The 12,845-nt window shown below is 38.0% G+C and overlaps 1 protein-coding gene across 1 annotated transcript in view; it reads right to left on the reverse strand.

Annotated features, from left to right (window-relative positions):
* Positions 1 to 487: 487 nt before the first annotated feature.
* The window catches only part of LOC104472293 (vitellogenin-1-like), a 42,798-nt gene continuing 30,440 nt past the window's right edge, over positions 488 to 12,845 (reverse strand). The window contains exons 25-36 of the mRNA XM_010087896.1: positions 12,747 to 12,803; positions 11,667 to 11,888; positions 10,414 to 10,620; positions 9,418 to 9,560; positions 8,797 to 8,935; positions 7,488 to 7,623; positions 6,585 to 6,771; positions 6,060 to 6,157; positions 5,368 to 5,462; positions 5,105 to 5,264; positions 3,754 to 3,915; positions 488 to 806 (exon numbers count right to left, since the gene is read on the reverse strand). Coding sequence (XP_010086198.1) covers positions 688 to 806; positions 3,754 to 3,915; positions 5,105 to 5,264; positions 5,368 to 5,462; positions 6,060 to 6,157; positions 6,585 to 6,771; positions 7,488 to 7,623; positions 8,797 to 8,935; positions 9,418 to 9,560; positions 10,414 to 10,620; positions 11,667 to 11,888; positions 12,747 to 12,803 — 1,725 coding nt within the window. The 3' untranslated portion in view covers positions 488 to 687. The remainder of the gene's footprint in view (positions 807 to 3,753; positions 3,916 to 5,104; positions 5,265 to 5,367; positions 5,463 to 6,059; positions 6,158 to 6,584; positions 6,772 to 7,487; positions 7,624 to 8,796; positions 8,936 to 9,417; positions 9,561 to 10,413; positions 10,621 to 11,666; positions 11,889 to 12,746; positions 12,804 to 12,845) is intronic.

The following is a 12,845-nucleotide window of genomic DNA, read 5'->3' on the forward strand; positions in this document are numbered from 1 at the left end:
GATGGTAAACCAAAAAAAAAAAAAAAAGTTCCTATTCATACTTTTAGCTCATGAAGCAACAGCACATCCATTGAAATTTAAATGAAAATGGGGACTGTGTCACACACTATAGCTCTCTGGAAAGCTACAGTGGGAGTCTAGCAGTCCAATTCATTCCTTTGTAGAATGTACTAAGGCTAATGGTCTTGCTGGGAGTAAAATGTATTTTTTTGCAGAATGGTTCCAAGAACAGACTTTGCTCTTTACCAGAAAACATAAAAGAAAACAAATGCTTACTGTGTCTTTAGTATGCTAAATATGAAATTCTTTGCACAATGGAATGTTAGCAGTAGCGGTAATCATGTTTTCCTTTCATCACCTAGTGAACATAATTTTAAGAGAGGACTGCTGTAATTATATTTCAGATAAAAGGAAGCAGAATTTCTGGATAATATTATGGTAGGTCTGATTGTTTTGTTGATAGGGAAAAATAGAGAGACCACATGAATACTTATTTAATGAACAACATATTTATTAAGCAATGCAGACTGTACATAATGCATTTGACTTTGTATGCAATGCAGTAGGCTTATTTTCTTCAAGCACATTTCTTAATATTTTACTACAGCTATTACCTTCCCTTCTTATCTGTCCAGCTATTCAATTATTTGTATAGTATGTCTATGGCACAACACTAAAGCGTTTAGCTTAACTACAGTCGCTGGTGCAGGTACAATCAATGTCAGCATCCACAGACTCCACAACATCCTCAGATGCAGATTTCTTATCGCTGCTTCTCTGCCATTCCAGCAGGCTTACAGCAGTATCTGTCAGAAGAGTGAAGCCATTGTTAACTAACATCAAGCAAATTAACACATTTCAAGGAAATAGTGTTTTGATGGCTGCCAACTGCCTCATCAAGTAAAGAATGAAATCCTGCCCCCACAACTGACATCTAACTGACTCATTGACTTGAAGCAGGATTTTCATCCATGATATAATTACTATAATACTTCCCTAAAAACAAAATGAATAACATTTCATGAAGCACAAAGACAACAGGCAGGAGCCTCTAAAAGTGCTGGAGGTAGCCACCTTCAAAGTAAGACTACCGTGTACCAATACACATCAGCAATCTCTTTTTATGTTAGTGCTGCATATCACTGCGTGTTTCAGCTGACTATTTGTCGAAGTTCATTCTGAAGGATAAGCCCTTTGGAGAATTTTCAGAGGTTCATAAACTTCTAATTAAAGTTTCCCATATATTGTGAATTCTGGCAGAGCATTGTCAGTTGCAGTATTAACCTTACCACACTGCTTTATCAACAGCAGCTTGAATAAGCCATATCCCTTAATGCTGAAATAATCTAAATGGAATAATGATATTCATCCTCCCAATAAATATTCTTAGCTGGTTGGAGGTTTATCATTGCATCTGGAAGAATATTAGGACATCCATTCAGATTAAGTTTGTATAATGAGAACGGGTAAAGCTTTAATAATTTCCCCTCCATTTGTTTTATCCCCTACTTGGACAATACATTTATAACATGCCATCTCTCATCACAGGGGAATATGGAGACCGCTGTATGGGTTCAGGTTGTATCAGTCACTCATGTCCTGAAATGCTAACATTCTCCTTTGCTGAATTGCTGTCCAACATGAAGCACAGGTTTTGCATGATAAACTGGATAATAAATATTTCCCAGAAAGGTGCTGGGGATGTTTTAAAAAATATTTTCAAGCTGTGAAATGAGAAATACTATAAAAAAGTCTGGGTTCTGTTTTTTACGTACATTAATTCTTGTTATGCCACTTGCTCTTTGGCACATTGTAGGTCTGATCACGTTCATATCCATGTAGGGAATACTTCCCTTGGCAAACTGGATCATGGCTGAGTACCTACGACCCCTATGGATAGGGCTTGGGGCATATTTCAAATGTAAGCCAATATGTGGACTTGGAGTGATGTCTGCCTCAGTCAAGATCTGAAGACTACAGTCTCACTGATTTGAGGACAACAGGGAAAATTCTGCATCCTTACACTTCATTTTATAGTTGCTTCACCAGTGACAGTGATGGGGTCCCTCTCTTTTGAGCTAGCACACTATCAGATCTGAGTTCACACATAAAGAGCTGAGAAAAGGTCTTTGTCCAGTGTATGCAAATAAACGTTCTTAGCTTAAGAAAGACAGGGATTTTGTTTCTGCTGCTTCTCCAAGTCATTGAACAAAGAAAGAAAAAGAACAGTTTTTAAGGGCTGGCCTTCTATTCCTATTGATCCTTAGCCTGAGGAAAAGCAATTGTTTTCCTACAAAATCACAAATGGTATCTCTTCCCTTCCTCCTCCTGCTCCTCCTCTCCCCCTCCTCCTCCTTCTTCTTCTCAGGATAAATAAATAAAAAAAGCCCTTGATTGGGAGTACTGCTAGCAGACTTCCCACTCTCTGGTTCAGTAAATGAACCAGAGAAGCCTGCAGTTGCTGTAAAAGCAGCACTGGCTGCGACAAGTAGCATATCTTTTTTTCTGATTTTCCTCTTTTCTCACACATTTTTGTGAGAGAATGAGACAGCTTTATTATACCCTAATATTCTGAGGCAGTGAGTGGCCTGGGGTGATGACATTTCAGAGGTACAAAAAAATCTGTGAAACATGGATATGACAAGATTTTGGAAGGTTTTTTTGTTGAGGGTGGGTTTTTCTTTTCATAAAAGAATGCATCTATTGACATCTCAGGGAGCTGGAAGAAAACTATTAGCACTATCTCTGTGCTACTTGTTGAATAGGCTGCTGTAGATGGTCAACTATTACAGAAAGGTACTCATTGTTTTATGGGCTGATTCAGCACATTGCAGATATTAATATAATGAGAAAAGTACAAAGTTCTACATAGATGTTGTTTAAAATCAGACATAAAATACTCTGTTCCTCTCCAGCATTACTCAACACAGGGAACCATTGGCTTCAGTGGAACTATGCTAGATTATCTCATCTAACAATGGATTTGGCCAACAAGGGTTAACCCAGAGAACAGATGACTTCAGTAGATATTCCATAATGGTAGGTTTCCTTCTAGGGTATATATGTGCTGTGTAATTCACTAAAAGATCTAGGCGTCTGAAGTATCTGTATGTTCCAGGCTGGATTCTCCTCTCATGCTTATATAACTCTAATGTGTTAGAAAATGCATCACACCCATGACAAATTGGTATAAGTGAAAGGTGAAAAAGGCCCAGTATTTTTAAAAATCTGGGGCATGAGTGTATATGTATAAAATACCTTCAAAACCAAACCATTTTTTGGAACAATCTAGAGAACATTTCAGCAATGTGTTTTTTGCTGATGTATTGCACAGTGGCATAGCATGGCAGCCTAATCACAGCAGTCATGTCACACTACTTGACTGACTTTCAATTGCCTTGCTTGCCCTGGTCTACACAAAATTGCAGGCTGTAATGTGCATAAAAGGACTCAGTGTTGCTTATCTCAACTTTATGGAGATCCTGAAAACATGAAAAAATCCTTATCGATCACTGCTGCCCCTTTTACCTCCTCAAATATTTTCCTCAGATGATGCTACCTGCCATCATCTAAACTAGCTTTTTGCTGGCCAGTACTGCCACTAGTTATAACAAATACTAATGGGATTGAAAACAGCAGCTCAGAGTGGAGCTGGAGCAATACAGGTCTGTGCGTGGCTGTGCTGTTTTGTTCTTTTGAGTGCTCTGACAGAGCTCCTACTGTACGTGACACAGAGAGAGAAAAATATCATACCTTTTGGGAAACAGTGGAAGCCAACCTTAACTGAAGTTTTTTCGATTGGAGTACAGTCTTTCATGCATTTCAGTACTGGGTCAACAGAGTAGCACATAGATTCCTCTCCATCAATAGTAGGATTTCGATTCAGCTTCACATAACTGCGCTGCAGCTTGCACCCTAAGAGGAAAAGGAAAGGTAGTTAAAATTGTAGAAATAAATCCCAATCGATCCTTGCAATAATAAAGGTCCATATTTTCTGTTCAGCTTTTATTAAAACACAGGTGCCTGACAAACCATTTTCACAGTAGCGAGGTTATCGAGATAGGATGATAAGAAGTCGGGGGGCAGAGAAAAGACTCTGAAAGGGGAGCTATTTTTAAAATCTAATTGCACAGTAGAACCCAAATGGAATCATGTGTATCTAGTTTTTTAGAACTACATAATACACAGTAAATAACCTCTCATGTCTGAAAGCTATTAAGAACAGATATTGCAAGCACAATGGCTACTTCATTGCATTAGGAAAAATGTCAACTGTAGTGAATGGATAAAAAAAAAAGGCAGCATTTATATAATAACATCAAGGATAATTTTTGTATTGGATGATTTTTATAATGCTGCAATTATCTCACTAGAAAGGTATAATGTAACTTAACAGGATCCCAGCTATGACTCTGTTTCCTGACACACAGATAAGTACAACTCTGCTGCCAGTGAAGTCAAGGAGAAAACAACCATTAGCTTCGATAAAGTTATCTCAGGTCCAAGGTAAATGGAGACCTACAGAACAAAACTGTATTGGTGTTATGGGAGATCACCATTATTTTTCCAGCTACGTGTGAGAGGAAGCTCTTTTACTTTAGGAGTATTTCTAAATATTTCCCCGAGATTGCACCCTCAGGTGGTACAAACAATAATGAAAGATTTTGCATTCTGAAAATGTACTTAAGATCTGACTTTGCATTCATAGTCTGCAATTTGTTTGATTAAATTAAGTCTGCAGACAACAGATGAAACCGCTTTGATTCAGTGGTGAAAATCACACTTATTTCAGTGGGAACAAGATTAGGCGTGATTTTTCCTCTCCAAGAAAAAGCTACGCAGTGTAAGAAATTATAGTAGAATCAATTATTTAACACTGAACTGCACATGAGACAAAGACTTTTGCTGTAGTATATATTCTCTATACTCACAGGCAGTGTTTTAAGCAGTCAGTGGTTAATGACGTTAAAATGGATATATATTGCTATTGTCTTTTCTAAGTAAAAGATAGCTGCTGCTTTTGAAAAAATATATTCTAGCTTTTGGCAAAGGAAAAGTGAAATCATATTCTCCCCAAGCATAAATTGTTTTCAGATCTACTCACCACCAGAGCAGGTTTCTTCTAGCAACACCCATGAGTGAACAAAAGCAGAACAGCTGTGTGCCAGCTTATGATTTGGCATTAGGAGTTCATTGTGCTTTTCTCTGTCATTATTTCCACAAACTCCACAAGTCTTTCCTCTCATCCATGAAGCAACGGTAACCTATAAAATGGCACATCTTTGTAGTGAATACTGAAGTGTTGGTCTGTTTCATTGCCAAGGTACTACATAAAGAAAGCAGTAACCTTGAAAGTAAGCCCAATACCTTAAGGATCACACCATCAAAAGTCACATTCTTCAGTCCATGTGTTGGAGCTTCCACGATAACTGTTGTTCCATTTTTATAAATTTTAACATTGTCTGTAAAAAGACAGTGAATCATAAGGTGATCTGCTTAATTTCAAATTAATGGAGAAACTGGGTAGCACAAAATATAACATAATGCATCTTCCTTCACAGTGATCATTTTGCTGCTACAGTTGGATTTTTTTTGTGTGCAGAGAGAAATTAAATATAGAAGAAATTATCTCTTTATTTGTAAAAATATTCTACTGCTGTTTACTTTAGTTGGAATTAACTTTTGTATCCAGTCTGTTAATTCTCAAAGTGATAATGACACGGGTGGTGCTCCAGCTAAATATCTGAACCGAAGCATCTAACTGTGACTCTAACAAACACTTTTTTTTTAAATGATCACCAACCTGGACATAGCATATATATAAGAAAGGGTTTTATTTACTTGTCAGTTATGCTGGAGGAAAGTAAGAGTGTACGTACTATAGGAAACAGGAAAGTAAGTCGATACAAATCTTAAGAAAGTAAAGTCTCTAGTTTTTATTTGAATTAATTCCTGCTTGTGTTGTCTTTACACTGAGATTCTTCAGTGGAATTGATAAAAACATCTTGAAGATATTTAGTTTCCAGGTCAGTCCTGGAAAAGTGGGCATCACAGCTTACCTTTTTCATACTCAGAAACACCACTGTCTGATAGAACTGGTTCTTCATTGCATGCCACAAGAAGAGATGAATTTGCGGCAGGACAGATTGTGATGTTCCTTCAGAAAAAAACAGCAAAAAAGAAGAAACTAGTGGTTAGTTTAAAATGTGAAAAGTAGAGACAATTGTACCTAAAGTTAGCAGAGAAGCCATCTGAACAACTGAATTTTGAACGAATGAATGAGCTGTTTTCTTTCCAAAGCACAAAATTAATTGGGACGCTGGGCTTTGAGACTCAACCCTTAAAGAAAAGACAGCTCGGGGACTAAATGAGCAGGTTATCAGATAATGGTGGCTGTGAAATCAAAGGCAAGAGCAACCAAACCAAAGATTCTCAGATGAGTGTTTCTTCTGGCAACCCCATCTTTCCACAAATGTTTGATTACAAACCAGTTTTACCTAAGAGCTAGACATCTCCCATCCCCACACTAACTTCCCTGAAACTTTATACCTAATTCCTGAGCACTCAGGATAAACCACACTTACGCTGAAGTTGTATTTATGTGAACCTCTCTTGAGAAAGACTGAGGATCAACCTTTCTTGTAGTAATGATGAATTTTGGGCGTTCAGTACAGTCTTGGGCCACTATCAGGTTACAGCTTTTATTGAAAGAACATGTATGTCTGAGGTGATCAAATGTTTTGAAATCTCCCTCGCTGACTTCACATGTGGCTGCAAAACAAAACCAGAAAAGAAATGGCAGATGTGACAACGGCATGAGTGCTGCTGCAAAGTATTGAATGCCAGCTCTGTGAGACTGAACTACCCAGCATGCAGAAAAGAAACTTCCAACATCTCCTTGTCAAAAGCTTTCAATGCTGCCACAGTCTGTAAGGACAGGGTAGCACTACAGAATAACTACCAGATATATACTACACTAGTACTGATTTTGGTTACATCCCAAACACAAAACTCAAGCTAACAGGGACTAAAATGTACCAAATTCTTGAGAAACTAAACACAGTAACCATGATAAAAAATAGTTCACATTCCCTGCAGAAGTGTCAGGCACCAACTAGCTAAGACTCACATGACTCCTTTTGGAAGAAAATAAACAGGGCAGAAAACACATGATCTGTCTTGTACTCATCATCTAATGCCTCTCAGTGGAGAGATGGCACCTTCTTAGAAGGAGCAAAAGACAACTTCTACTCTTTGCAGCCAGGAGTGATTCCTGAACTCCAAATATTTACATAATTTTGAAGTCTCTTCATTCATCTGTCAACAAACATGCTTATAAGTGAAGGAGAGAGCTGTTGAGAAAGCAGGGTTAGAGATGCTAAGCTTTCGTGGAAGACCACGACAAGGAAAGGCAAGGCCCAGGCATGGCAGAGGACAGATCTACAAACATTGCTTATTCATGAGACAAGCATGTAAGTAATAGTTACATTGATCTTCTTGTGCTATTTGCGAAGCTATTTTGGGAAATAAATTCCAGGCAGTGATATCTTGAGTCTCGTAAGCTGGAGATGGGCCTAAGGGCAGAGTGAATGGCATTCGGAGTGCCTGATAGTAAAGTGTTACCTGAAAAAGCAGAAATGAAAGTACATTAAGAGAAATTGAACCATATTGCTCAAGATGTGACTGCAAACAAAAAAAGACTCTTGAACAAAAATCCTTGAAGATGCAATTGCAGTTGTGTTAGGCTCTCCAGGATGTACCCAAAATTCAAGCTTTTGGGAGGAATCATTGTCTTGTAGTCACACTTCTTGACTTTTTGAGAAATTGTTAAGGACTTTGGAAAGTAACCAACAGATGAATTTTAAGTGATAATTAAGTGACTTCTTAAAAAATAAGGTAGCAAGTTAAGTAACTGAGGAAGTCGATGAATGTGTCTGGAAGAGTGAACAGCATCCATTACAGGCTGAAAACTGGCATGATGACCATTAGAGTAAGATCCCTCAATGTAGCTATAAATTAGATTTACCAAGAGAATCAAATTAATGCCTTGTGTGCTTACTTCTTCATTATCATATATTAAAGAACCTGCAATACTGAAACACCATGCAAGGTTAAAGACATACTAATTTCTCTGTGTATGAATAGCTAGCTGTTACTAATTTGCCAGAGAACCATAGGGGATATTTTTCAAAGTGGTGCACAGGGATTTGGTGGACAAGGACCAATTAATCAGCGGGATTCTGCAGATCTAGGCCATGCAAGCTGCTCTGAGAGTGTAACTAACTGCTCCAGTTTGGTTAAGGCAGAGTTGTGTTTGTGGCTGTCATAACTTGCTCGTTCCTCTCTCGTTGAGCATGATTACTGCCGATGTGGGACTTGAGTGCCAACAGAGATCGATGGCTGCAACAGAGTGCAAGGTGTTGTCAAGGCCTCCATTAGCTGCTCTGAGACCCCTGTATATCCCACAGACTTAGTCACACTGGGTAAAATGAATAAAGGTGTGAGCACAGAGCAGTCGTACTTGAGACAATTTGGGCCTAACTGCTGTTCTCAGCATGGCGATAAGGTATTTGACTACAGAGTCTGATTTTCAACTTATTGCTACATTGCACCAAAGCAGCACAAAATCAAGAGTACTCCTGGATGTATCTCAAGCCCCATGTAGTGTAGTCAAGTATATAGCAACTTCTCTAAAAGGGAACATTTTGCTTTTTTTTCTTTCCATTAAGTATCAAAATGTTGTTAGTTGAAAATCCATTCAAGGTAAGAAAAAAGAAAATAAAAATTGACACGTACCCCAGGAGCTTTAATTACTGTATCAAATGTCCGTGGAGATGTTGCAGCTGCCCTTACTATAAATTCATGAGATGGATTTCTCTGATGTGCTTCTGAGAAACCCAACACAAGTGCTGCACCAGGAACGTATTGCATGAATCTAGAGACAAACAAGATGTGACAAACTCAGGTACATGAGCAAAAGCAGACATGGGAGTCTGAGGGTTACTAGCAGTTCTGAAAAATCAGGGAAACAACAGAAGAACTGAAAAGTCAAAGAAATAATATTTTCAATCAAATTAAATAGTTGATTTTATCCAGAGGAAACACTAGTTTTATTTTGCTCATTTTAACTGGATATTTTTTGAGACAGAATAGAAGAACATTTCAAAACAAAAAGGCATTTCGAACTGAAATATCAAATAATTTAATATGGAAAATAAAATTAAGCGTGTCAACTTTTAAAATATTTTTAGGATATCTTTTAATATGAAACACATGGAAGAAGTGGAACACATTCATAAAATATCTTTTTGACAACTTTTGGGTTGAAAATTTTCATTGAGTTCTTTCAGTGTTTTTATAAAACAAACTAGTGTAAGAAATACAACATAATAACTTAAGAAAGAGCAAAGTACATACGCTGTGCTTGTCTTTTTTATCCAGGATGGAAGATTTCCCCATTGCACCTTCAGCTGCACGGCCGGCTTCCTTGCTAGTTGGCCTGTGGTAGCCATGGCTGCTATCCTGTAGTCCTGGCACTCCCTGCCCCATCTCATTCTGGCCTTTACAAACAGGGAAACAGTCACCCAAATCACAGGAAAGAATCACAGAACATTTAAAATGCAGGTTTTTCTTCTTTCCTGCAACTTCATGTTGATTCTTTATGTTCCCAAGTCTTGGGATTAATAATCAACATGTATATTTTCTAGAAGACTGCACTGTAACTTCTGTTAGCCTTCCCCAATACTTCTTGGTTTGAACCCTACCCCACTTTTTTCAATACTGAAACATTAGGCTGAATTTATTAATTGCATCTGTGAAAATTGTTCTGCAGATGTCTTGCATTAAAAGGCACATGGGAAGCGTGGCTCAGGGACACGGAAAAAAAGAAAAGGAAAGACCTGTTCCTATGTTTATGATGCTCTCTCAAGCATTAACCCATTACCTAATTTCACTTTTTCCATCTTTTCATGTAAATCCTAAGAAATACAGCACTTCAAATGCATTTGAGTTATGAATCTTCTGAAATGAGTTATACAGAGAAAAACGGCTAGATTCCCAGGCAAGCAAACTCTTAGTGGAGCACATAATAAATAGGTAGTAATTAAACAGACAAATCTTCAAATATTTATTCTACTTCTACTGGTCATATTTTGGTGTTTCTTGAAGGTTAATATCTTTACTGACAGATTTTGAAGTGGCTGATTTATTTTTTATTTTTTGTTCAAAGGAATGGTAAAAGATAGGAACATTTTCCAAAATTTCACAAAGTTTGTGAAATATTTCAAAATGCCTATGTTTTTTTCTGGTTGGTTTTCCTAATCAGCAGGTGCTCTGTACTTATTTAGAAAACTCTGGGCAAAAAACTCTGAGCTTTTTAGATATCTCTTTGGGCGAAGCTGCTTGTGTGCTTACCTGTGCTTTCAGAGGCAGTATTACAGCATCAGCACATGCTTTCCAATTGGTTTCAGCCAGCTGAACCACAACTAGTTGCACATCAACTTTGGCAGCATTAGAACGAACATATGCTGTAGCTTGATAACCTTGATTTCTGCTGTCACTCCTTACTGCTTGTGCCACAATCGTAATGCCAGGTGGAATTACGTCTCCCAGGAAGTTGCGCTGAAAAACAACCCCCAACCATCTGTGCTTAAGTATTTCTGTGTATTCAACTGGAGAGCCTGCAGTCCAGTTTACGTGCACTGATAGCAGTAAGCAGCCCTCATTCTTCATGAGTTAGTTTGCAGAATGTATTTCTATATCCCCAATATTTAAGGATAAATGTGTTTGGAATCTTGACTAATTAATTACCACCAGAAATTTTCAGATGTGACTGTTTTGATGAGGGATCCAAGACTCTTCCAAACTATCTTTATATACTTATTAATATTTTGTGCATTATTTTAATATTTTAAACAGCTGCCTACAATATGAACTAGATATCTTCATAGCAGTACACACATTCATAACATATTTTACTATACTACAGGTCCTTCAAGCCAATTGATTATTTTGAAATTCTTCTTCCTAGCAGAGTTCCCACAGACCTTGTCTGTTTATTCTATTATTACACAGATACATTTAATTAGTACAATTATAGAACACTAAGTATGTACTAAAGATAAATATGACCAGTGCTTAATGGGACTTTACATTTACCAATCAGTAATTACCATGGAGAGTTTGATTTTAGTTATACTCTGGATGCACTCATGACCTCAGGCCTACATCTAAAAATAATTAGGTGGATTTAAGTTAAAAAAGTCTTTAAGTAAAGCTTGTTTATTTCCTCCGCATTTTTACCTAAATGCAAAATTTTTTGCACTTTGGGCCTTCACAGGAAAAAGAGAATTATTTCGCCTTTAATTTACAATCCCATTCCTTTCAATTTTTATAATTTCCTGGTTTTCACATATTGCAAATACCTTTTTAGAAATTGAGGAAAATATATGCAACAAACAAAATCCTAAAGCCAAGGGAATTTGGAAAAAAATGTTTTCATGGAGGGAAATATATCTCCGAGGAGTTTGGCTTTCCATTTGCAAACTTGACATGCAGAATACTTCCTGAGCCTGACCCCTCCACTGGTTAGAGTGCCAGCACATACAGTTCCTGCTCTGCAGCCAGCAAAACCTGGCTGCTTGTTTGTACCGCACAGATAATAGTACCTCACGCGTCAGGCTGGAACCATGCCCATGGTGAATGCTGACTCCTCTGCTCACATGGCTCCTCCTTGAGCTGTGGGCAGCCTTTTCTCCACGGTGGCTGCTGCTGCTGCTGGTGCCGCTTGGGTGACTGCTCCTGCTGCTGCTGGCGCTGCTGTTGCTGTTGCTGCTTCTCAACTCAGAGGAAGATGATGATGAGCTGCTTGATATCTTACGATCTGGATGCTACAAAACCAAAATAGGTGAAAAAGCTATGACATGGCCCCTAGTTTCATAGTGTAGACATCCAAATCAGAGCTATCAGCCTCCCCCTGTAGGTAACAGACATAGACATAACTAGGGTGTTATTTTTATTATCATATGCAGACATGAAATGTGTTGGGTAGGAATGTGCCTTGGATCCACCTGGACCTCTCTGCTGACAGGAAGGCCATGTAGACAGTGACTGCAAATGACAACATCACATTGTCCAGGTGTATTGTTAGAGCAATAAAAACTGACATGTCATACGTGGTCAAACACACCCATATTTTTTTAGAAATAAAAAAAGAGATTAAAATGTAACAAAACCCACTGTAAATCATCTTCCTCTTTCATAAGCAGGACACATAATGACTTTAAAGGTAACATCTACAAAAGCCACTACATTATCATCCTTCTAATAAATACTTGAAATACCACTGTGCTATAATGCATACTGAACCTGGTTTCTGATACAATCCACATACATGATGATTTTACCGTGATTGCCTAAAAACTGTGGGCACAGCTATTCCTATTGGAAGATCCTACTGTTTGACAGTTCCCCCATGGCCTTTTCAAACTTAGCTTTGGCTGCATTGTACAGCATCTAGCCCAAAGGTGTCCTGACCGAAATTTGAGGGTTGCAAGTGCTGCAACAAAAGAAGAATGTAGTATAATGGTCAGTATTTTAGTAACAAATCTGCTTATTTTGGCCATCATCACTGTTGATATTGGACAGTACATAGTGCTCAAGTGAAATTAATCAAAGCCCTTCAGTACTATGCTTGATCATATTGACTGTAGTCACCATGGGAATGTGCGCTTGAACTAGGGACCTACCCAATGGACGTGAGCAGATCTGAAACGGAGCCGGTATACTTTTGGAAGATGATATTCCTGTAAAATTTCAAAAGAAGTCATCACCTACAGCTCAGTAAG

Source organism: Pterocles gutturalis, unplaced genomic scaffold (genome assembly GCF_000699245.1).
Source record: "Pterocles gutturalis isolate BGI_N339 unplaced genomic scaffold, ASM69924v1 scaffold31571, whole genome shotgun sequence".
NCBI classification, from domain to species: Eukaryota; Metazoa; Chordata; class Aves; order Pterocliformes; family Pteroclidae; genus Pterocles; species Pterocles gutturalis.